Below are 25437 nucleotides of genomic sequence, written 5' to 3'. Positions count from 1 at the left end.
CCCTTGCTTCTGCAGCCACAAGGTCACAGTATGCAGCTCGTTAAGTTGCACATGGTTTTCATAAAGAGAAACCACAAGCATCGGTGTGAAATGCAGCCCTGGTAACCACCTCTACACTTTAAAGCAGTAGATGAAGTAGAGAAAAGCTGAAATCTTTATTCAAGAACAGCATTGAAACTTCATAGAATGAGAACACTGCTATGTCTTAGGTAATCCCTTTGGCCATGTTTGTACTTGAATCTAAATTGCATCTTAAGGGTTGGGCTGCCTTGGTATTACTGCAACAGATAAATCCATTAATACAGTGCTAGCATAACCAATACTGTACGACCTTCGTGAGCACTTCATACCCCTTTTTAAGTGCCTGCCAAGGACTGAGCATGTTACCAATATGGACAAAACCAGGAAATGCAAGACCTCAGCTTTAGGTGTCCTGGCTTCTATTCCAGTAGCCTAGAGGATTTAGCTGGATGGGAACACCCAAGCATGAATAACAGCTTGAGTCATCCTCACGATACATAGGAGTGGCAGAGCAGATTTTCAAAGTGATGGTGCAGACACTGGAGTGAAGGTTACCATTCAGCAGTCTTCCTGGTTTTTCAGTGTGCCTTCAGCTGCTAAGGCAGGTTTCAAGCCTCTAAAAACACAGTATTGTTTCTATAAAAGACAAACCTTTAGACTGCTAGAAAGGTGAGAAAAATCACTTTTATATATGCCTAGGTACATTACACAGTTATTAAAGATTTTATATATCTGCTCAAACTAAGAAAAAACACGCAATACAGACACATAATACTATATGGTATATACACACACAAAGAGCAGCCATCTCACAGACTCCTAAGGATGTGCCCAGTATCATAAAGGCAGGAATTCAGAAGTTAGCGTTTGGTTTGAAACCTGTCATTCAGCTTTTTCAGTCCCATATGTCACAACTGAGGTGTCAGAGCTAATTTTTAACCTTAAAAAAAAAACATAAGCACACACAGCACAACCAGGATGATGCCTTAGTGCTATCATGCCAACCAGCAGTGATGTCTCTCTGATCACACACACTTCTGGAACACGCGCACGGTGCAACAAATATATTTAGTTTGTACAGACAGGAAGCTTCAAATCAACTCTCAGTTCCTTCTTTAAGGTTGAAGTTGCAGCCTCCTAACGTAACTTCTTAGAAAGGAGCATGACAAGCATGTGGGATGGCGTCATTTGGTGGCACAGTTTTTGATCTTGAAGAAAAACCCTCAAAGATTCAAAGTTAGAAATCACTGTCTGTAACGGTGTCCACAGTGAGATTTAAATACCCACAGGGTATTTTGGGTACCTAAAAATCTATGAGCTCACAGCAGATCGTTCCTGTGGATGTCACCAATCTGATGCCTGCTATTCATTAGGTGCCTTACCTTTACAAACCAGTACAGCTCCCCAAGTAAATCATCTCCTGCCAGTGAGGAGCAGTCATTCTGAATACACCAAGCATTCTTGCGCCTATAGCACCTACGAGGTATTCCCACGTCTGAACTCTTTGAAAGGTAAAACGTAGTAGACATGAAAAAGAATATGTCTGACATAGATTGGATTTGCTGAAAAAAAAAAAGGCCAAGTGCTGTGCAGGAACACGTACAGTTCTTGGAACTTGAAGGAGATACAATGTGAGAATGTGTGACTCAGTGCCTGCGCTGAGGTCACTCCTGTGGTTGAATCCACGACTACCTTTGTAGTCGCTCATGTAACGAGCCAGGGCCTGTCCTAAGGCCTTGAGGGCAAGCAGCAAAGCACAGCTCTCACCCACACAGTCGAAGCTTCCTCACCCATTAATCCATACCGGCAGTAGAAAATAGTCTGTGATCTGCATCATGCCCCATACCTTGCCTGGGCATTGTCCAGAAGAGTGCTGACAAAGCCAGAACGAGCCAGGGAAGCAGTCACCAGCAGAACACTGCAGATGGCTGCCAGGCAGTGCTCAAGCCTGAACCACGGCCTCTTTCAGGCTGCTCGTATAAATGCAGTCCCAAACTCCCTCCCTCACCATTTGGCCTTGCTTGGCTGCCCATCAGAAAGGTTTTAGGGTCAGTCTACTAATTCCACAGCATGTGATTTATCCAGTAAACTTTCATCCAAATTGTTGATGGTATTGGCCACTCCTATTTCTCCTTCCGATTTTAATAGGAATGACTTAAGATACTTCAGTCAAAGAGAGGACTTCTTAACTGCATGTAGACATCTACCTCCAGAGGCAGAGGTATAAGACTTCAGACAAACCTAACAGAAAGGACTGGTGAGAAGGTTCCATGCCACCAGATAATTAGCTAACCTCCATTTCTAGATGCTCAGTTCTTCCTCGTAAGGAGCACAGAAATCTAACTTGAAACTGTATGCTGCATCTAAGAAACCAAGCACTGGAGTATGGGGAGCACCACAATAACCCTGCCCTTGTGGAATCAAAGACTAGGGGCTGCATAGTTAAGCTTATCCTCTACTAAATACTAATGAGTACTTAACCTGTCCCTCCTTGCAGCTTTACCTCAACCTGGATTTGTCTAACAGTGTTTAAATAAATCTTAGACATGCTTGTTTAATGTTTGTCTCCATACTGCATGATCAAAGTAGCTCTGCTGTTATTCCAGCTCAGGGAGTGTGTCATATTTATGACATAAATATATTCTCTGGGAATATGCTGTTTTCTTCAGGAAGGTAATTCTTCCACAACGAGCTGCATAATTTAAAGCCAACAGAAGTCTTTGCTGTGGGATGAGGCAGCTGAATACAAACATTAACTACATATTTAGTTGACAAATAGGTATTGCAAACATTGAATTATGTTAAATCTGTGATACGTGACAGAACAGTACTGCAGATGTCATTGCAAATGCTGGCCAACAGAAACCACAGAGGAGGTGCAGAGAAAGGAGAAGCATTATGGAGCACAGTGTAGACAACACTACATGGAAGAAGTTACAAATCAGGCTAAGTCATGGGCATCCAACCTTTTGTTTGCCTGGGCCTCAATGAGTATATGAGGAATTGTCTAGGGCCACACCTACGAAGGTTGCTCTGAACGTAATTCCTCCTAATTATTTCCATGGAAACTAAGGCAGACAGAAAGACCACAATAACACTGTTTGTTAGAGCAAATTCTCAGTACTCTCTTTTCCAACACAGTTACCACCATTAGCTGTGCATTTACACCAGCAGTGAGCAAGAGCCTGTGTGCCTCTTAACAGCCCATACCAGCAGAAGTGACTTGCTGCCATCACTGCTCAAATGCACCACCGACTGCCTCACTCTGCTCACATCCACTGTTTGGTCTCCAGGAATGTTCAGCAAGTGTTGGTGAATGTCAGTGGGTGCCATTTTTTCCACGTGGACAAATTCAGTGACACATCTTTGCTTCATATGCACTTCCATGTGAGAAATCATTCTGTCAGAGTGCCACTCTGCTGCCATCCGTCACACAGCAACAAAACGTAATGGGATATTGGTTGGAAAGTTCAACCTCTATCGCCACACCACCACCACCCACCTCTGATATTTTGGGCCAACACAGTAAAATAGGCGTTACTTTCAGAGCAGCTCTCATAAAATGTCTTATATTGTTAATACATATAAATAACAAAACTTATTTTTTAATGAAAACATAAAAAAGAACAATAAAAACATAAAACTAATGGGATATGTGACTCCAATTTTGTGAAACTAACTTATCAGGCTGGTCTGATGGCAGTGGTTGCAATTCATTGTGAGGTCTCCTGGTGCTCATCAGATTTTTTAATGAGATTTTACTCTTCCTGTACTTCATCCTTGAAAGCAGTTGTTCACAAATGGAGGTACTGCCAAAAAGTGGTGACATGGATAAGGCGTGACTGTGAAGTGAAGGATATTTGTCTGCTATGATAGATCTGAGAAAAGTCTGGTAAAGAGACATAATCAGATCGATTGCAAATCTATATATTCCATTTGAAAACGTCACAATGAAAGTATTTATATTGACTGAAAATGGAGTTGCAAATAAACCAAAAAATTGATTTTTTTTTTTTTTTTTTTGCAATCTTGAAACCTATTCTCAAATTCCTTTATCACAATGGAAAGCACAGCTGCACACTTTTCTCTATTCATGGAGCTGTGTTTAGCCAGTGTCTCAGAACCCATAAGCTTACCTGCCATGCCTTGAGCTAGCACTGCACTGCGCTCCAAGCCCTGGTCCCAGCCCAGATGGGGTTGGCAGCACACCACCAAATTCACTATTCTACTTCAGATTATATTTTAACTCTTAACAGGCCTTATGAAGAGCAGCTGAAGGAGCTGGGATTGTTCAGTCTAGAGAAGAGGAGGCTCAGGGGAGACCTTATTGCTCTCTATAACTACCTGAAGGGAGCTTGTAGTGAGCTGGGGGTCAGCCTCTTCTCTCGTGTGACTAGTGATAGGACTAGAGGGAATGGCTTCAAGCTGTGCCAGGGAAGGTTCAGGCTGGATGTTAGGAAATACTACTTCTCTGAAAGGGTGGTCAGGCACTGGAATGGGCTGCCCAGAGAGGTGGTGGAGTCACCGACCCTGGAGGTGTCCAAGGAACGTTTGGACATTGTGTTGAGGGACACGGTTTAGTGAGAGCCATTGGTGAAGGGCGAATGGTTGGACTGGGTGATCCTGTGGGTCTTTTCCAACCTTAGCGATTCTATGATTCTACGAATAACCTGGTAAAGAAACCTTTAAAGAGGTCTATGGTGTCATCACCTGTAGTGTAGTGCACTGCTTCAGTTCATCTGTCTCGCACACACAAAAAGAAAACCTAACACTCAAAATGAGACTGAGAATCAACCCCATTTAGCCCAGCTCACAAGGCTGCGGGGGCATGCTTCCCCATCCCTTCTGGGCTGCTGTGGGGCTGCAGAGGGCGACCCAGCAGTCTCCCACCTCTGTTAACCACAGAAGCTACCAGGTAACCTTTTAAAACCGCGGTCCTGCTAGGAATATTCTTTGGACTCTTCATGCTACGTAAACAAGTACGTGGTTCAGAGATACACTGAAGTATGACTTTAAGTATGCCAAACATGATATAAAACATGTATGCTCTTTCCTCTTCACCTGCTGTACCTGTGGAAAGGCATTTACAGAAAGCACAGTCCTCAAGCAGAGGTACCAACAGCGTGAAAGCAGCATAATACATTGCCTGGCCCTCCCTGTTCATGGCTGAGAGGCCAGGAAACACAACCAGATGGATTTGTAGGAATGGATAACAAAGACACTCTACAGGTGTTGACTTTCTGTTGTGATTCATTAAGACAAAAATGAATCAGGGGGTGCAGACACCTTTATTTTTGAGTCTAAAGTAATTTTAGTCCCTTTAAATAAAGTTACCAAATGTAAGTAGTGCCCTAAATACTTTAATAAGATGAGGCACAAATGCTCTACAGTTAAATATACAGATATTATGGCATACTTTGTGAATAAAAAAATATGTAGCAAATTGGTCTGCATATAATCTGCATCTGGAAGCATCACAACCTCATTTGTGGATAACTTCCAATGGGATAAAAGGGGCTCCTAACTTCAGGGTTCAATTAAGATTTAAAGAAAATGAAATACTTTCTGCATAACTTAGTGTCAACATTTGCCCCTTTTCAAAATTAAGTATTATTGAGAAGACTTTTCCATATTTTTCCACTATTTGGGGGTGGGTTTTTTTTTGGTTGTTGTTTTTATGTTTTCTTTTTTCCTTAATGGAAAGGAAATGTTTGATCTCTTTTCTAATGTACAGACAACTAAATCAACTAGCAATGCAAAAAGCAATAAACGTATTCATGATGACTAGCAAAGAAGCAATATATTATCTTCAAATACAATCTTTCACATTCACTGGATACAGCTTCCAAAGTCAGATAAAGGTTAGATGAGCTCTTAAGAGTTCTTCAGAGAAATTATGCAAAGCATTTTTCCTTCTGAAAACTCCCCAACAAATAAAACTACAATAAGTTCAGCTATTCTGTCTTCAATTTCCCCATCCATTCAAATCTCATATTGTAGCCTTGCTTCCAAAAGCAGCCAGCAGAAAGAAGAAAAACTGGATAAACGCAGACGATACACCTGACTTCCCAAGAGCAGACAAACCTAATGAACCATTCTGCCTGTAAGGGAAGGTAAGATCTAGACCAAAATATGAGGGGTTTTTGTTTGTTTGTTTGTTTTGTGTAAGTTCCACATGCTTTTCTTCAGAATATAACACCTTCTGAAGAAAATACATTCTATAGGAATATTAGAAAACATTAATTTTCTTAAGATTCCTTCAAGTTTACATTGTCAGGTAATTTGATTAAAATTAAGCCTAAGCAATCACTTGTAAGACATGCATTATAACTAAGCGTAAGTTACCTAGCTGCTCTCCTTCTTTATAGTATCTGGAGATAAGAGACATTTACAAAGTACACGCCTCAACTTACATACCCTTTCTTGAGGAAATTACTAATTAAGATTATACTTTTTTCATCTTGCACAACAGTACATGGAGACATCATCTAGGGAATAAACCACAGAGGAATACAATAAATCACCCACTCATTCACTAGCTGAATCTTTTGAGGAAATGCTAAATCTTTGGCAGACTTCTGCCATTGAAACATTTCCTCCTCTTGCTTAAGTGTTACCCTCGGGCCCTGTCACTGTCACAGAGAGCAGAGCTCAGCGCTGCCCCACCGCTCCCTGTGAGGAGCTGCAGCCGCCATCAGGCCTCCCCTCAGCTCCTCTGCTCTGGGCTGAGCACACCAAGGGACCTCAGCAGCCCCTCATACCTTTTGCCCTCCAGACCCTTCCCCATCCTTATAGCCCTCCCTTGGACACTGTCAGCTTTATGCCATTCTTACATTGTGGGGCCCAAACTGCACCCAAGTACTTGAGGTGGTCCAAACCCAAATGTTAATTAACCAGCTAGCCTTAACAACACAGTAACTGTCAGTTATATAAGTTATTTACAGTAATGGTGAGGCAATGATGGATATTCCATAGTAGAAAAAACCCTGAAGTTTGTTTGCAGCCTTATAATGTACACTGCAATTACCCAAAAACACGGCAAGATATCAGCACTACCAGCATTTCACTACTCCTCTCCTGAGCTACCAATACATTGGTCAGAGAATAAAAGAATGCTTTGGATTGGAAGGGACCTTAAGGAACATCTAGTCCAACCCCTCCTGCCATGGAACATCTTCCATGAGATCAGGTTGCTTACGCACATGTAGGCTGGTTAAGCCTTTCCCTTATGGGCAGCTATAACACCTAACAGGATTCAGGCATACCAACTTTTTTTTGGTACTCTTTGTAGCACTAGCATACTTGAAGTACTCTTTAAGTTATATTCACAATTTAAGTTCACTGTGAGCTACAAGACACCTGCAAGAATTAAGATATTTATTCAAGTGCTTTATATAATGGATGAGGAAGACAGGGATAGACAGCAATGCTGGAGGGAAGGTAGGACCTCCTATGAGGAGGCCACAGAAGCCTACAGAGTCACAGGGTACCCATACAGTCCTGTTGCAGCCAGCACATAGCTGGTTGTCAGCATCAGTCACCCTCCATTTCTGAGAGCCCTGCTGTGCCCTCTAGTGATGAGCCCGCCAGTAACGAAGAGGTGAGTACAGACTGCACACTTCTTTTTTATCCCCTCCTCTACTGCTGACAAATTCTTTTCTTAGCTCTGTTTTAAGTAGGGGCCAAGCATTATATGAGAAGGGAACAAAGTAAGTGCTTTTACAATTTCACAGATACCTACTAATAGCCACTGAAATAAGCTGTATAAGCCACTCCAAGACAGCGCCAAGCACCTCAGGCAACTCCAGACAATAGATTCAATACGAAAACACTGTGTTTTGGATTCTCCAGTCTGAAAGCCCAAAGCTGAAACAGATTATCTGCATGTTGTGCTTGAATTACTGAGTAGAAATTGGTAGATAAAAGCCTTGCTGCTCGTGATTAAGCTGACATCAAACCAGTCTGAGGTGTCAGAAGCCAATTTCTACTTGTGGAAAGTAAAACTTCAGTATTTGTATCTCTGCCTTTATGCTCCAAGCGCTAAAATTCTCAAATAAGTATTCTTTAAACATTTTGAGCAAAGTTCCTCATCGTCCCTGCTACTGCAAACTCTGGTACAAGGCTCTCAATCTTTAAGTGCTTTCAGGCAGCCTTTTTCAAAGCAAATCTATGCATTCAGCAGTGGAGAGGCATGTGCATTTCACCAAGTGGTCAAACAAACATGTGAAAGCAATACAGAGGGGGAAAACAAGAAAAGAAAAAAAAAAAAGTGTGGTGAAACAGTTATAGAACTGCACCAGAAATGCCGGGGCACATACAGTGTCACAATAATTGTGCTCATTTATCAATTATGCACAAGGCTTAGTCCAAGAATGAAAAGGTCACCTTCCTGACAGAGTATATTTAAGAAGCTGCCTCACTCATGTCCACTGACCCCACTGGTATGGGAAATCAAATGAAACAGGCTGGTTAGCATAGCAGGTTGACCAGATTCACCTTGAAGCATGGCAGCTGCTTCCAAGTAACACTGAGGTCAGTGTGCCACCCCAGCCTAAAAGCCTGAGCTCACGATGCAGCTCTTGTGGCTCAGACTTGACAATGCTGTTCCTGGAATCTGGCAGTACAACCCCACAGCTCAGTAAAGTATCACCAGTACTAGAAAGCTTCAAGCTTAAATTATGCGCTAACCAAAATCATACACAAACTTGGTTCACAGTTAGAATATCGTATTAGTTATGCTATATCGTGTTCTTTGGATTTCCCAGATCTACAAGATATCAGATGGGTTCTTAAAGGTCACTTCGTGTCATTCCGTCAGCAGTCTTTATAGTCTCCTGTTTTGTGGCATTAATAGCTTTCTTGGTACATAAGTAATACACTGCATAAAGAAACAGCAGCTGATTTACCAAGATTCAGCCTAAAACACAAAACCCAACCTGCCAGAATGCTTTTAATGGCATTCAAAAACGTTAAAGGAATTTAAGAGCAAGTTACAATGAGAATCAGTATTTTAGGTACTATTAACAATCATATCAGATGCACAGAATTAATGCCTTACTGTCAAGTAGGACTAAAAACCTGATGAAGTTTACGGATAAGAGCATAGAATGTATTGCCTCGTCTACCGGCACCAAAATACTGTTTATGAGCATTATTACCCATAATATCCATGCCAGACTAATGAAAGATGCTGGCATGTAATTCAGCAGTGCTAAGCTGATCTCTCTCTGATATAGCCTTTTGCTCTGATATAGCCTTTTCTTCCCAAAACCTGAAGACATGCTAAAATTAATCTTCTTTAGCTTTTGTAATTTACTTTGCTAAAAACACATCTCAGCAGGACTACAACTTCTTTTTTATATCTAAGTGTATTTTTTTTCTAGATTTACATGTTATACAAGGACAAATACTGCTTTAAAACATTACTTACAGATTGCCAAGCAAGAGATTCCATAATGCGATGTTCACAGCGTTCTAGATGCTTTATCATGTCCCTCGTTAGGCTTGGCTCCACTTTAATGAAACTTTCAATCACCTTGTAGAAGTCAAAAGCTTTTAAATCAAATACGTTGAGAATCCATGGGAAAGACAAGTCTGTTTCAGCACTGGTACCATCACTTTGTGAAGCAGTTCCTGCAAGGAAAGCAAATTACAATTACCAGGAGCATTACATTCTTTCACTTCTCACATGCTTTCCTTGTTTTGTATTTATTAAATCATTGCTAGTTCAGAAATTTCAGCAACTACTTGCTATTTACTGCATTTTATGTATTAGAATAAATAGCAATAATTCTCAATCACTAACAGTGCACTTTGGATTCAACTTACTGCCATAGGTAGCCATGACAATTTCAAGAGCACATGCCAGAAGAGATGTGTGGAAGATGTTATCATTCAGAAGTTTGCTAAAGGGAAAAGAAAATCATTAATACTCATCCCAACTATCAAATAGCAGGTAATAATAATCAGTTGTTGGCACATACCTAAAATTGTGCACTGAGAGGCGCTCTTCTTCCTGAGATATATAAATCAAGCTTTGGTTATTTTCAGTATTCAAAAATGCAATGCCAGTACACAGCTATCAGTACTAAACTTACCGACTTCAGCATAGACTCCATTACTCTGTAATACAGCCGTACTCCAAGCTGGTATCTCTATTAAAAAGGAGGGAAAAAAGAAAGAAAGAAAAAAAAAAATATATATATATATACATATATATCAAGAATACTATATTTGTTGGTTTGCTTTTTTGTTTTTGCTTGTTTGGGTGGGTTTTTTTGGTTGTTGTTGTTTGTTTGTTTGGAAGAGCTACAATAAAGAACTTTGTTCTCCTTAGCTCCAATTGCTAGTAGTACCAGAGAGATCTCAAAGGCTAGTAGGCTTTGTGACTACCTCAACCATGTGAAGATCAATTAATCAAGGGTTTATGTCAGCTCATGGCTAACAGGATAAAAAGCAATGCTGAGAGACATGAGAATGTAGAGTACAAACATGTTGGAATTGCTTTCCGGAAGAAATGCTTGTAGAAAGCACACATGGCCTATTGATCTTATAAGGAAATAAATATAAACAACACTGCAGAGTTCTAAGGTTAACTTTACTTTAATGAACGGCAGTACACCTTTCACCACATGTATTTTGCCCATCAGTTTTCCCATTCTTCACTAAAGTATTTCCAGCATACTTCTTCCCCATTCAGTTCCTTATATATTAAGAACTGCTTGTTAAATGCTATCTTTACAGAGCATTAGAAGAAAAGCATATCCATTCCTCAACTTGAAAAGATTAGTACTTTCTATTATTAATCTTCACTGAAGACAAGGCAGTAGGTCAGGTCACACATTAGCTAGCACCAACAGAGTTCAAATGAGTAATAATCAAAATGCTACTTGCCTGTGAGCCAATCTCAGCACATCCCTGTCCAACTGCTTCAGCAAATTTCTTTTTGAAGATGTGGCCAAGACTTTCTACTCTTTTCAGGATGCTGTCTTCAGGGTTCACTGTGCAATTCTAGTCAAGTACAGAAAAGAGCAGAGGGAAAAGAAAGGCAAGGAAAGTATTTTACTTCCAAAACACTTCAATGATTTAATCAAATTAGTCCTGCTTGACCTTGTAGCATCTCTCTTAGTCACCTCATCAGCATAAATCAGAGAGGAGTATTTAAGATATATAATAATATCACATATATACACATATATACATACATAATATAGGGTATATAATATATGTATTCTTCAACAGTTTCCAATAAACTGCAACTTTATCTCATGCAAGCAATTAACTAACTCAACTTACAAGTATGCTACTCTCTTTCAAGTTAAAAATATCTTTAAATCTCTGATAGGGAACATGAGAGATCTTCTACGAATATATCATCCTCCTCTTTCTGTATGCCCTCTTTATATTTCTCTGTTTTTCCATCCAATACATCCATAAGCCTTAATATTTAGTGCAGTAACAAAAAGATTTAAGGATCTACAAGTTTCCAGTGCACGTCAGTTAAGATACAAATGCCCTCAAAAATAAAAGTAATTACATTTAAACCATCCTAATTAAAATGTACTTGTTCAGAAATGTTTGTAATAAAGGAGTTACCAAAACATGTCAGAACTCTATGCATAAGTTTTAAATGACTGCTAATTCCATGAATTTTTCACAAGTGTTTCTTCAAGTCACTTACATTGAAATACGCAATGAGAGTATCTGATGGTTTATCAGTTGCTGAGTTCAAAATCATCATCAACTGCTGAATAGTATTCATTGCAGCTCTGAAAAATACAAAAAAATACCCATTAATAATATAAAAGATTGGTGAACGAAGATGACTTTTGTTTCAAGTCTTAAGTTCATAAGTACAGTAAGAAAGAAGTGTTGAAATATAGCACTTGCTATCTACTCATGAGACAACACAGTCTTTTTAAAGTAATGGTTGGACTCGATGATCTTTAAGATCTTTTCCAACCTGAGTGATTCTATGATTCAATGATTCTAATGTTGCTTCATTTAAAAAATAATAATAATAATAATAATAAAACCACAGCTTTGAGAGATAGAGCTGCAGATGTTCCCATTGGATATGGCATGAGAATATTAGCAGTCTTCTCCCTCCACAGAGCTGAATCAACAGCCATGTGAAAACAAAAAGAAACAAAGTCGTTAACTTCAATCCTTTTTGCTTCCAATAGGAAGGCAGTAATTTGCTGAAGTACTAATTCTGACCTACCTGCGCATACAGAAGGTAAAAAGATTGTAAATAGAAAACCTTCCTAACTTGTAAAGCATTATGGGTGGGGAAAAGGATATGTACATTAAATCAGCTTTTCAGTGTTCCTGAGAAACGCAAATATCTCCTTACAACATAGAACAATTTCTTTACAGCCTAAATGAAAAGTAGACCAAAAACACATGCTACATGTTATGAAATAGGATGCACTGAATGATGCCTCCATATATTATTTTCATTTTTTACTACATCTTTCTCACTAAAATCAGACTCAGAAATATAAGCAATACCCACTGATTTATATCCGATGGATTAACTACAAGTTTAGACCAGAAGCTAATGTTATAAAGCTAAGCCAAGTAACGAAAACAACAACAGTATTTCAGAGGAGCTATAGTTTAAAAAATAAAAATATCCCTCAGACAAATGCATAAGTTCTTTGTTTATTCCATGTTAAGTTTCTTGCGAGGGTGAACACTCTCTGAAGGAAGTACTTTTCACTCTTCTCTAAAACTGAAATCCTGATGACAGACACTTTTCATGACTTTCTAAAGGATCGTTATTCTAAGATAAGAGAGCACGGTCTCTTCTCAAGCAGTATGTATTATCCAGGTGACTGAAATCCAGATAATGTGGGAAAATAAGAGCAGCAAAGGTTTTGCCATATGGAACACTAAGATATGCACTTGAGTAGTACTCAAACAGTCTATATTTCCAACTTTTAGGGATATTATATAATTCTATGATCAGAGGGCTGGAGCACCTCTCCTGTGAGGAAAGGTTGAGGGAATTGGGCTTGTTTAGCTTGGAAAAGAGAAGGCTCCGGGGAGACCTCATTGTGGCCTTCCAGAACTTGAAGGGAGCGTATGAACAGGAGTGGGAACGGCTGTTTACAAGGGTGGATAGTGATAGGACAAGGGGGGATGGTCTTAAACTGAGACAGGGGAGGTTTAGGTTAGATATTAGGAGGAAGTTTTTCGCCCAGAGGGTGGTGACGCACTGGAACAGGTTGCCCAAGGAGGCTGTGGATGCCCCATCCCTGGAGGCATTCAAGGCCAGGCTGGATGCAGCTCTGGGCAGCCTGGTCTGGTGGTTGGCGACCCTGCACAAAGCAGGGGGGTTGAAACTCAATGGTCATTGTGGTCCTTTTCAACCCAGGCCATTCTATGATTCACAGTCTTCCTATTCTGTACTGGTGATCAAAGGTTTACTGCCATCTAGTGACAGCCCCGCGCTTTATGAAAAACAGGTTGCTACAGCCACTGCTGATTAACAAGCCCCCACTTGGATTGTCTTAGGTGGCAGCTTTTTTGGAATATACAGAGAAGTCTGGATAAAGAGAATGTGAATGTTAGCCTCACCTTGAGTACTGTGTGCAGCTCTGGGCACTACAGAATGGAAAGGACACAGAACTACTGGAGAGTGTCCAAAGGAGGGCTACAAAGACAGTTTGCTCAACCCAGAGCAGAGGAGCTGAGGGGAGGCCTGATGGCAGCTGCAGCTCCTCACAAGGAGCCGAGAGGCAGCACTGAGCTCTGCTCTCTGTAACAGCGACAGGGCCCGAGGGAACGGCATGGAGCTGTGTCAGGGGAAGGGGCAGTGGGGGTTGGGGACAGGGTCTGCACCAGAGGGTGGTGGGCACGGAACAGCCTGCCCAGGGCAGTGGGTACAGAGGTGCTGGAGATCAAGGAGTGTTTGGACAGCACACTCAGACACAGGGTCTGATTGATGAGTGATGCTGTGTGGAGTCAGGGGTTGGACTCGGTGATCCTTATGGATCCTTCCTACTCAGGTGACTCTATGATCAGAGTTTGTTTAGCACATTTCATATTCTTAATGTGGAAACTTGCTACTTCTGGACTATAATAAAGATTTCCGTATCAAGAATTTAAGGGCATGAAAACGTTTGGTTAAGAGAGGTTTTTCTTTAAGCAAGTAAAACCAAAAACATTAGTAACAAGCTATTTGTGAATAAATGCAGGGTCCAGCTCATTCATTCAAAGCCCATAGACACTGTAAAAGTTTGTTTCCTTTAAAAAACAAAGCAAAATTATTTTAGGTAATTTGAGAATGAGAGCAATTAAAATACTGGGCTTACTTACTACTTTCATCTCTCCAAAATGCTAGAGTGAAAGGCATTTATACAGCAAGCATGGAAAAAGAACGTCACTGTCACATTTTACTAAAGCTGAGGCCTCTAGAACAACTGCTTGTGCAAACATTTCTGTGTTTGTCCACACAGCACATGACATTGCAATGACTCAGCTGACTGGTTCTTGAGCACCCAGGAATTTCTAAGCATTACTGGGCAGTATCATGCTAACTTGCCAACAAGTAGCTTGGCACAGGGGAAAAATGGTCCACACAAGTTTCCTCCTCTTTGGCTAACTGAACTCAAGCTTAGAAGTGATCCTCCCCCTCTACTCTGCCCTGATGGATGAGGCCACTTTTAGAACACCCCAGCTCTGGGCTCCTCACTTCAAAAAAGACAGGAATCTCCTAGGAGTCCAGCAGAGGGCCACAAAGACGATAAAGGGCCTGGAGCATCTCCCACGTGAGGAGAGGCTGAGTAACGTGGGTCTGTGCAGCCTGAGGAAAAGAAGACCGAGGGGAGATCTGATATATGTTTATAAACATCTAAAGGGAGGCGGGAGGCAAATGGATGAGGCCAGGCTCTTCTTAGAAGTGTGCAGTGATAGGATGAGGAGCAATGGCCTGAAACTTGAACACAGGAGGTTCTACACTAATATGCAGAAGAACTTCTTTATGGTGAGGGTGTTGGAGCACTGGAACAGGCTGCCCAGAGAGGTTATGGAGTCTCCCTCCATGGAGATATTCAAGACCCATCTGGATGCCTACCTATGTGACCTATTGTAGTGAACCTGCTTTATAGCAGGAGATTTGGACTCGATCTCTTGAGGTCCCATCCAGCACCTGCAATTCTGTGATTCTTGCAGTTCTTCTGTACTGGACTGCAATCAATACCACGTTTCTACCATACCTGTTCATTTTCCCCAATAGACCAGAATATGTTAGTACTCAGAAATGTTAACCTTCCCAAATAGAAAGGTAAAAACACTTAAAAGAAAAGACCATGGGAAAAGAAATGCACATGCATATACAGTTTTGTATGGGGAAACAAAGCTACCAAGATATAGAGCTAGAATGAAGACAGAAAAGAAAGATGAGAATATCACTTACAGAAGTACTAGCTTGAAAGTATAAACTTGCATTCTCATATTAACAAATACAGCGAACGATTTTATACATACCATATGCTACAGTTCAGTAAAAACCTATGTTTTCCAACAGCTTAACCAGGAACTGAAGACTGTAGGCATCCCTAAGTACATGCTCACTACTCATTAGTAAGCAGAACTAGGTTGTCTTATACAAACAAACAAAAAAAACACCTACACTGGGGGTATTTCAAGTTGGAATAAACACACAACACAGCTCAAGTGAAAAAATTCATACCGAACAGGAGTCTGTGGAAGTACATGATTAACCTCCTCATCTGGGTTATTTTTTCGTGGTGTTCTTTCCAACTGTGAGCTATGGAAATGGAAAATAAGCTTATGAAGCATTAAAGTAATAAGAAGATGCTTTCTGCAAAAAGCTTATTGATCAGCACAAAAAAAAAAAAAAGCTCTGAAACATTTTAAAAGATCTAGAGCAATGTAATTTATATTGCCAAGGAGATCTCCTTTGAATAGGATGTTGGACTAGATGACCTCCGGAGTTCCCTTCAAACTTTATTATTTTTTTTTCCTAGAATTCTATTTGTAACAATTTAATTTAAATGTACAGCTAATACAGGACCTTTCCTCCTATGAGAAAAGGCTGAGGGAGCTGGGAGTATTCATCTTGCAGGAGGCTCAGGGAAATCTTAATGGAGCAAGCTGGCCCCAGAGCAATAACACACTCTTGGACATAACAACTAGCATGTAGCCTCCTTCTCTTTGTGATTCCTCAGCTGCCATTTGGACTACAGAGGCTTGCACAAGAGTAAGAACTCAAGTATAATTTTCATATCTTTTTAGCCAGACACGCAACAACTTGTTTTCTGAATATTTAAGCTATATTATATATATTATATATTATATATTATATATTATATATTATATATTATATATTATATATTATATATTATATATTATATATTATATATTATATATTATATATTATATATTATATATTATATATTATATATTATATAGCAAGGATAGTGATGCCAAAAATATCTGAGCTGAACTACAAACATAAGATATCAACAGGATACAAAGAAGGAAAAAAAAAAATCCACAAATCCACACCTTCTACTATAATACAAAAGCAGTAGGTGAGAATATTACCATGCTATAACATCAGGCTGTAGAGTTTCATCATGATCCAGAAATAATCTTGCATCTATATCTTTGTTTTTGAGATAAAGCTCATCATATTGTTTTGAGAGAACGTCAACCTTGAAAAATATTTCAAAAAAAAAAAACATTTAAGAGGAACAAATTTACTGACAATTTACTGAATAATATAATCTACTACTACCTCATTAATACAATTGAATACACTGCTGAAACTCAGAGTAACCCTGGAACCCACAAAGTCACTTTTTATACAAACAGTTGAAGCGTACCCAGAAGAAAAATCATCGTTCCCATGTGCAAACAAAGATAGTCTTTTAAAAGAGAAAACAATCCAAGATCATAAGACCTATCTGAAGATATACAGCTCTTCATACTGTAAAAGAGCTAAAAATATCTGGAGTAGAAGACGCGGACCTGCATCAAAGTCAAGCCTAACTGATGTTAAACTAATGTTTCCAAGCTTTTAAGTCTTTCCTTCCAGAAAAAAAGTGTCTCCAAGGACAAGAAATGTAAAATGAGTGTCCTTTGAACAGCTGCTAGACAATCCACTAGGCCCCCATCACTGCTGGTTTGGAGATGAAAGCAGAGGTCCAAGATCAAATCATCTTGTTCTAAGTGTAAGAAGAGTTTTCTCGTTACATGTTAGTATTTGTATTGATGCTGTTCTCAAGTGACATACCTAGTTATATAAAACCAAAACATTTCATATCCCACATCCTTCTGTTTTAAAATTGCTTCTTTTAAAAGTTTCTGAGCCAATCAGATCCCACACTGGTATGGCTTCATTTTGCAAGGAAAGTTTGTGAGTTTTCTTCTTTTCAGTATAGAATTTTTAACTGGGACCTGATACCACCCTCCATCTCAAGTCTGCTGTTGTGCTCCCGCAGGAGCAGTCAGTCATCTCCATTATCTGTTCCCCAAACTCTTAAACACACTACGTGATGCTGCTCTTTGGCATATTCCAGCTAGAAGGACAGGCAACTGTGCGTAAGAAACCAAATGAGTCACGCAGCAGTCCCAAGCAAAAGCAAGCTTCAGGCATCTCCTCCACAGCTTCGCTCCTCATTCCTTCCTTTTATCTTTGCCAAACAAATTTGCACCAAATTGATTTCATGATGAAAAGTTTGATGTTAGATTTCTTCAGATTCCCATCACCTCTAATTTTTTCATTAGGAAGCATTCATTATCTTTTCATTACCTTCCTAATGGCTTATGTGTTCTTTTTGTCTGAAGTATTTCAGTATTCTATTAACTTTTATATACTTCACTGCAAAAAAAAAAAACAACTGCTCCTAGACCAAACTGCTATACTGTGCTAACTGGGAAGAAATCTTCTGTCAAGAATACAAGTTCTCAATCAATTCATTCATTAGTTCATAAAGCTTGACCATCAAGCATGCAGTGAAGACAACTCAAATAGTAACAGCAAGTGCCAAAAGCTTTTTTTTGTTTGTTTTGGAAACAACATTAAACGTTATTAGAACCTCAGTGGGTTTTTGTTGTTGTTGTTTGTCTGGAGGGTTTTGTTTGTTTTTAATGAAAAACATCTCATATTATTAGCAATTGTACCAAGTAACTCAGCTATGACTGACATGGATTGACTACCTCTGTGAAATATACCTGCAGAAAGACTTGTGAGACAGGACATCCTTTCAAACATCATTTCCTAAAATCTTCCATCAGCAGTCTTAGACTACTGCTTTGATACTATGCTAAATTGTGCAGCACTGATTGGCTTTATAATGATCCTTGCCTGGTAGTTCATACAGGGCTTCCAAACGATGCCTACCCACATATAAAACCTCATCTGACTGCTGATCTAGAACGTGATATTGCACTGACCGTAAAATTCATACTGAAAAAGTTAAAGATATTTAGTGGGTCTTGTATTTTGTTTCCTATCCAAGATACTGTGAAACTGAACAAAAGATGCACCTGATATACCTATTGTCACAGTTGCCTATTCTCACATTACCACACCTAAGTGAGGCACAGCTAAACCTGCTCCTTAAAGAATAGTGCACGTAATTATATTACAAGAGGTTAACTACTAAAGCTTACTCTTGCATACAATTGCATAGAGGTCGATCAAATGCATCTATAGACTGCCTTTAGAGATTTGACATCATAATGGTTCTAACTTAGATTGGTGGCTTCACCAAGATCATGGATATTCCACTCTTATGCCATGCTTTGGTCTGAGCAAAACCACTAGCTTGATCTCAGGAAATTCACTTAGTAGATTCAAGTGTAAAAATTATAAGTAACCAATGAATCCTGGAACCCTGTTAACTCACATTCTTGAAAAACAATGCATTTTTGCTACGTTATTTCAGAAGAGCCTATTTGAACTTTATTAATGTGTAAAGTCAATCTCAAGCAACCTGGCATCAAGTCAAGCACTGCTGTTAAACTATCTTAAATTACCCCAATTACCTCTGGTAATCCATTTGAGGCTACAACACCAAGAGAATTCAAGAAAGGAATAAAGCTTGTGAAATACACATTTTTTACCTAAAAATAAGAAAAAGAACAACATTAGCCATGTATAGAGGCAGCCATGCATATTCCGCTTTCGTGTTTCAAACTCTGTAAACTCACTGAGACACTGTTTTGTTTTCAATGAAACAAAAACGAAATTGTCTATGTACCCCAAACTTAGATAAATCATAGAATGGTTTGGGTTGGAAGGGGCCTTTAAGATCATGTAGTTCCAAACCCCTGCTACAGGCAGGGACACCTGCCTCCAGACCAGGTTGCTCAAAGCCCCATCCAGCCTGGACTTGAATGCTTCCACGTAGGGGGCATCCACAACCTCTCTGTGCAACCTGTTCAGTGTCTCACCACCCTCACAGTAATGAACTTCTTCCTAATATCTATTCGCAATCTACCCTCTTCCAGTTTAAAGCCACTTCCCCTCATTCTGTTGCTACATGCCCTTAGAAAAAGTCCCTCCCCAGCTTTCCCATAGGCCCCCTTCAGGCACTGGAAGGCCCCTATATGGTCCCCTTGAAGCCGCCTATGCTCTAGGCAGAAGAGCCCCAACTCCCTCAGTCTGTCCTCATAATGGAGGTGCTCCAGCCCTCTCTGATCATCTTTGTGGCCCTCCTCTGGACCCACTCCAAATGTAAGCATTCAGCATATAATCCACTGCTGGAACTAAACTGGGAATGAAATTACCCTCTTTCCAGCCTCTTTCTTCTACTCATCTGCTCGGATATTCAGAAATAAATCTATTTCTGTGTGAAAATGACTTATCAGCAGAAAAAAAAGGAGACTGAGGCCTCTAAGATCCCACACAGAAGTAGTGCATTATTTGCAGTCGTTTTCTTATTGTGAGATGCAGCTGTGAACCCCATCAGAGCAGGCCTGCATCCACATACTCGATGTTGGATCAGTATGAAACTTCATACAACATTCTTCACAGTTAACCTTAGCAGGGAAACCCATCACCCATACCATACCAAGGGACTTAATTTTTTTTAACCTACCAACTAGAGAACTGTAGAATGGCACAATACCTTCACTACTGAACTTGAGAGAATAATTAGCAAACACAAGCAGTCTTTTAAAACCTGAATGCTTACTTAGCAATGCTTAAATAAGCACATATCCCAGTGGGGGTTTAGCAGCAAGATCCAACATACATTAAAACACAGGCATTACCTCGTCTAAATTACAATCATGCTCTTTACAAAGGATTTCAATAACTTTTGTATCTGTATCAATTTGCTTTGAAGCGCGTGCATTCCTGTTCTGACCTCTTCGTGGGGTTCGAGTTGAACCATTAACAGTCAGTGCAGTCACAGCAGACTCTGGAAAGACAGGCAGAACCATTGCAAGCTTACAATCATCTTAAGAAAAAAAAAAACTAAGGTAACTTTAGAGATTTAAATATTTATGACTTCTCAGGCAGTCTTAAGTTTTTCCCTTTTCATCTCTTCAGCTGGGTAAACAACCTCCATTACAAAAATTTCTACAAAAAAATACCAATTTTTCAACTCCTGTGTCAGTATTTGGACATTTTGTTTTTACAGGTATTCAGTGCCATTTAATAGAACTTTTTGTAAGCAGCTTGGAATAAGCAGCTGTACTGCAATGCTAGGAAAGCCTTGTGCTTTCAGACATGGGTAACTATTGCTTGTGTTTTTACAGAAATGAGGAACAAAGAGCTGAAAGAGTGACTTAACGCTTCTAAAGGTTAATGAAGTCAAGCAGAACTCAAGTGCTGGTGGGAACATGAAGGAGTTCTTCCCTTCTCCAAATACCCCAGCCAAACAAGTACAAAAAACAAACTTCACCTTGAAGATATCAAAAACCCTTACTTCAAATGAGGTAAAAACATTCCATTTTCACAGAATCATAGAATGGCCTGGGTTGAAAAGGACCTCAGAGATCATTGAGTTTCAACCCCCCTGCTGTGTGCAGGGTCACCAACCACCAGACCAGGCTGCCCAGAGCCACATCCAGCCTGGCCTTGAATGCCTCCAGGGATGGGGCATCCATAAGCTCCTTGGGCAACCTGTTCCAGTGCAGATGGTCTCAATACCATCGGCTTGAAATATCCAAATTATATTAACATATGTTAATACAATTACATGCTTTAAAATTGATACCCTTTTATCAGCAAGCTGTTCTCAATTATAACTACATTTGCATTTGATAACCATTCTATGAGAAATTCTGACAAATGACACTGCTCTGGTGGTTGCATCTTAATCCCCACACTCTTAATATCACAAAGCTTAACATTGTTTAGCATAATGTGAAGCCTCTTGAATAATGGTGTTACTTGCTGAAGGAATGAAGCACTTCATGACAGTTTGAATACCTGTACCTATTACACAAGTGAGAAATACAATGCTTTACAATTGACAGCGATACAATACACACAGCCAGCTTTTTAAATAACGAGGTGCTAGTCTTCACATTTTCCCTACGGATATTTAGATGTAAAACAACAGAAGAGCAGGAAGATTCAGGCTATAAAAATCCCAGTATCTCATTCAAATCCAACACTAGGTAAACCTGCGTAGTATCAAAACTTGTTTCCTACTTCCTAGGGCTGCAAATACTTTAGAATATCAAATCCATGGCTTGTGGAAGAAGTTACTCAACAGAAAGTAAAAATGGATTTCTGTCTTTCCAAGTGAAAAGTAAATGCTTACTTTCTCTGACTTTTGATTGAGATTTCCCATGCTTTATGTACAAAAGTTGAATGTACAACAGTTTCTGTTGAGCGGGAGCTCTACTGGTAAGATCCATTACGTTTTTGCACGCAGTAAGAAGAAAACACGTTCTAATAGAAATTGAATGTATTAAAAAAAATTATCTACCTTTTCCTCTACCATTTTGAGCTACCACTGCAATCTTTTTTTTCTAATCCATCATGTATTTCTTTTTAATGTTTGTATAGTACAGTACCTTGCACGCTTTGGTTGTCATCATATTGCTATGAATCAGTGAAGTAAGAACCACAGCACCATCTTCTCCTTTTGTAAGTCAAAGCAGACTTAGATAATAGTACTCAATCACCGTCCCCTACCCAGAACCTGAATTATATTACTGAGCCAAGACTACTCTTCTCACAAGCTTCTGAACAACTCAAATGGAAAGGGGACATAGCAAACAGATAGCAGAATTGAAATATGTTAAATATACTGCCCCGTTAAAATAACTTAATTCAAATCCATTATCACCTATATTGAATTAAAATATTAAAAAAGAATCAATTTTAATATGCTGTGGCAGTTTTATATTAACTGTGAATGTTAGCAAGACTCCAATGGAAATTTAACCCCTTTAGTTTCTACTTCGATTTAATAAACAAAAAACCCAAAACCTTACTGTATGGTTCCTTGAGCATAGCAGGAGGTGACAGTTTGATAAAATAATCTAAGACGCACAGCAACAACTGGAAAGAGATCACGAGGTCATCTTCCATTTGCAACACTTTACCTGCAAACGTATAAGAAAGTTGAAGATGATGTGAGATACTCAACTTTAAAGACATCATCTGAAAAATTAAGATTTGCAAGTTTACTTAATAAAATACACTATGGTAAGTAATGAAAACAGATGTGAAATGAAAGAGATGTCAGTGTTCTTTAAAGCTCTCAGTAGTTGTTCCATTCTTCCAGCTGTTTCCAGTGTACAACTCATGTGTTGGAGAAGATCTACAGAGCCATTTCAAGACTTCATCCATCTCCATAAGAAGTTTGAAAAGCCAAGAGTAATTCAGAACAGGTACAGACCCACTACTTGTGTTCTAATCTGAACTAACAAGCACCACCCAGGCTCTCCAGGGACTTCAATTATGTTTGCTGGTCCACTTTAGTCTGTTTTATGATTCTCAGTGAGATGACAGGGTAGAAAAACTTTATGGCTTCTGGCTTATGCCTACACTTGGAGAACTCCGGTTAAAAACATCCACTATCTCTGCCATTGAAATTGTTTTAGGATCAGCTTCGACAAACAGACCTGGAGCAGGCAGCAGTTAAAACATGATGCACTCCTTTTCACAGGAGCAGTACAAGATAGGACTTCGTGTATTAATAAAGCCGAGTTTCATCACTCAGCTTTAACTGGGACTTCGGCCTCTTCAAGGAAGAATCACAGTATTTAAAGAACTTCATTTCAGAGACTTAGTTTAAAAAGATCTGCCAGTCTTTTCAGGTAGCCAGCCATATACTAATACAGGCAAACTATAAAGCACATCTCAAGTGCAGAACAGCAGTGTTCCAAGTAAAAAACTCATTGAAATATTTATAGAATATATTTATACAATGGCAGAACTATCAGCTAAAAGAATAGCTCAACTGCACAGAAAGAAATACGACTGAGTAATTAGAAAAGCCATGCAGTCAGAAAATGCTGGAACTGTACAATGGCTATTTGTGCAAATGATGCTATTCCCACACTCTACGTGTAAAACAAACTCAATTCAACGGTATTCATTAAAATAAATGTTTTTTAATCAAAACTCACCTTTTGCCAGTAAAAAAGTAATCCAGTAATTTTTTAGGACTAATACAGAACTGAGTTCAGCAGAAATCCTGTAAATTGGCAAACAAAGGTTCCACATTAAGAGCTCTGTAAAACAAAACTATAATTTTCTACAAACACGCTTCAGTCCGTGGAGCAATTTAAACAGCACGCGATGTTCCCCATACAGTTACACTTACTACTTACTTCATTCCATTCCCTACATAATTAAGACTACACATATAAAAAATATTAAGTCCTCTGTAAAGCCATTCAAGAATCAGGCAACATCTGCATCATCCTTGGAAGAGAAAGTGAATGTGGATAATTCACTTAAGTGTTCAGAGCAGTTTTTCTCTCCTGCCCTTGACTAATGCCCTATTGTCAAGGCACAGAATGAACTCAATCTCATTAGGGAGTTGCTAAGGCATCTTTTCACCTATGCAGTTGTTGCTATGATTAGGAAACACTCTCCAAATGCTTGTTTCCACCATGTCGAGACACCCACCACTGGGTGGCGATCCTTCACTCAGGAAGTGATCAAATACATACAATATCACTTCTGCAGCTTTCATCATCTTAATACAGAAAGGACATGGAGGTGCTGTAGCAGGTCCAAAGAATGGCAACAAGGCTGGTGAAGGGCTTGGAGAATATGCCATATGAAAAGAGACTGAAGGAACTGGGGCTGTTTAGTCTGGGGAAAAGGAGGCTGAGGGGAGACCTTATTGCTCTCTTCCAATACCTGAAAGGTGCTTACAGCGAGAGCGGGGTTGGTCTCTTCTCACTGGTGACAGGACAAGGGGAAATGGCCTCAAGTTGTGCCAGTGTAAGTTTAGGTTGGATAACAGGAAACACTTCTTTACAGGAAGGGTTGTTAAGCACTGGAATGGTCTCCCCAGGGAGGTGGTTGAGTCACCATCCCTGAATGTGTTTAAAAACCATTTGGATGTGGTGCTCAGGGACATGATTTAGCAGAGGGTTGTTACGGTAGTATGGTTGGGTCGTGGTTGGACTTGATGATCTTTAAGGTCTTTTCCAACCTGAGCAATTCTATGATTCTATCTCACTGAAATCCAGAGCCCTCACTAAATCTAAATTAAACACCACATACTATAATTTACATCAATTTTAATGAGTTAGAAGACGAAATACTGATATCTTATCTTGACAAATACAATTTGGAAAGCCAAACTTACTCACTACTGGGTTGCTCCAGATAAATAAGGCCACAAGTCCTAGAAAATAAAAGTTCTGCATTATTTTTAATCACTTCTACGGAAGTAAACTATGTAATATCTTTTACTTCGATGCAGTAAGAAAATACCAAAAACATTACAGAATTTTATTTTTTTCTTAATTCTGACTCTTGGAGAAAACATGAACAGACCCAACGAAAGCTCTTCCAGAGCTGAAGGAATGTTATTGCAAAAGAGCTCATGTCCAAGCTTGAACAGCAGAACAATTTTAATTTGGTGCGATAACATTTGTTACTATTTTATTCCAGAAAGAATGGATGGGTGTACGTTGTTACTCAGAAGCTTGTAAAGCTCAGGAAAGCATGTGCCACAGCTGCACACACTGCTCTGTCTGCAGTGTCACTGCAAGCCTTGTGACAGTTGATGTTTGTTCCCTACCATTATAAATACGTCATTTCCAAAAAATGAAACTTTGTTCAAAAGCAAAATATGAACAAAACAACAACAAATTCTTCTCATTAAAATATTCTTACTGCAATTCAACTGCAGCAGTGTAAAAACAACAGGGGGGGAAAAAAAAGGGCATTTTTAAACACAAAGCTTTTTAATGCGAGGTTCCAACTCAGTACATGTAAGTTTGGCT

General features: G+C 39.5%; 1 protein-coding gene across 2 annotated transcripts in view; it reads right to left on the bottom strand.

Annotated features, from left to right (window-relative positions):
* RB1 (RB transcriptional corepressor 1) overlaps window positions 1–25437 on the bottom strand; it is a 77142-nt gene that overhangs the window by 38913 nt on the left and 12792 nt on the right. For both annotated transcript variants that reach the window (NM_204419.2, XM_046898854.1), the window contains 13 exons: window positions 24795–24833; window positions 23599–23666; window positions 22459–22569; window positions 20278–20426; window positions 19048–19125; window positions 16600–16709; window positions 15722–15799; window positions 11702–11789; window positions 10915–11031; window positions 10119–10175; window positions 10005–10036; window positions 9850–9926; window positions 9452–9654 (listed from right to left, as the gene is read on the bottom strand). In NM_204419.2, the coding sequence (NP_989750.2) occupies window positions 9452–9654; window positions 9850–9926; window positions 10005–10036; window positions 10119–10175; window positions 10915–11031; window positions 11702–11789; window positions 15722–15799; window positions 16600–16709; window positions 19048–19125; window positions 20278–20426; window positions 22459–22569; window positions 23599–23666; window positions 24795–24833 (1207 nt within the window). The remainder of the gene's footprint in view (window positions 1–9451; window positions 9655–9849; window positions 9927–10004; window positions 10037–10118; window positions 10176–10914; window positions 11032–11701; window positions 11790–15721; window positions 15800–16599; window positions 16710–19047; window positions 19126–20277; window positions 20427–22458; window positions 22570–23598; window positions 23667–24794; window positions 24834–25437) is intronic.

The sequence above is a fragment of the Gallus gallus genome, chromosome 1 (assembly GCF_016699485.2).
Source record: "Gallus gallus isolate bGalGal1 chromosome 1, bGalGal1.mat.broiler.GRCg7b, whole genome shotgun sequence".
NCBI lineage: Eukaryota > Metazoa > Chordata > Aves > Galliformes > Phasianidae > Gallus > Gallus gallus.
Note: the sequence above shows the minus strand (reverse complement) of the source record. Positions and strands in the feature narration are given on the sequence as shown.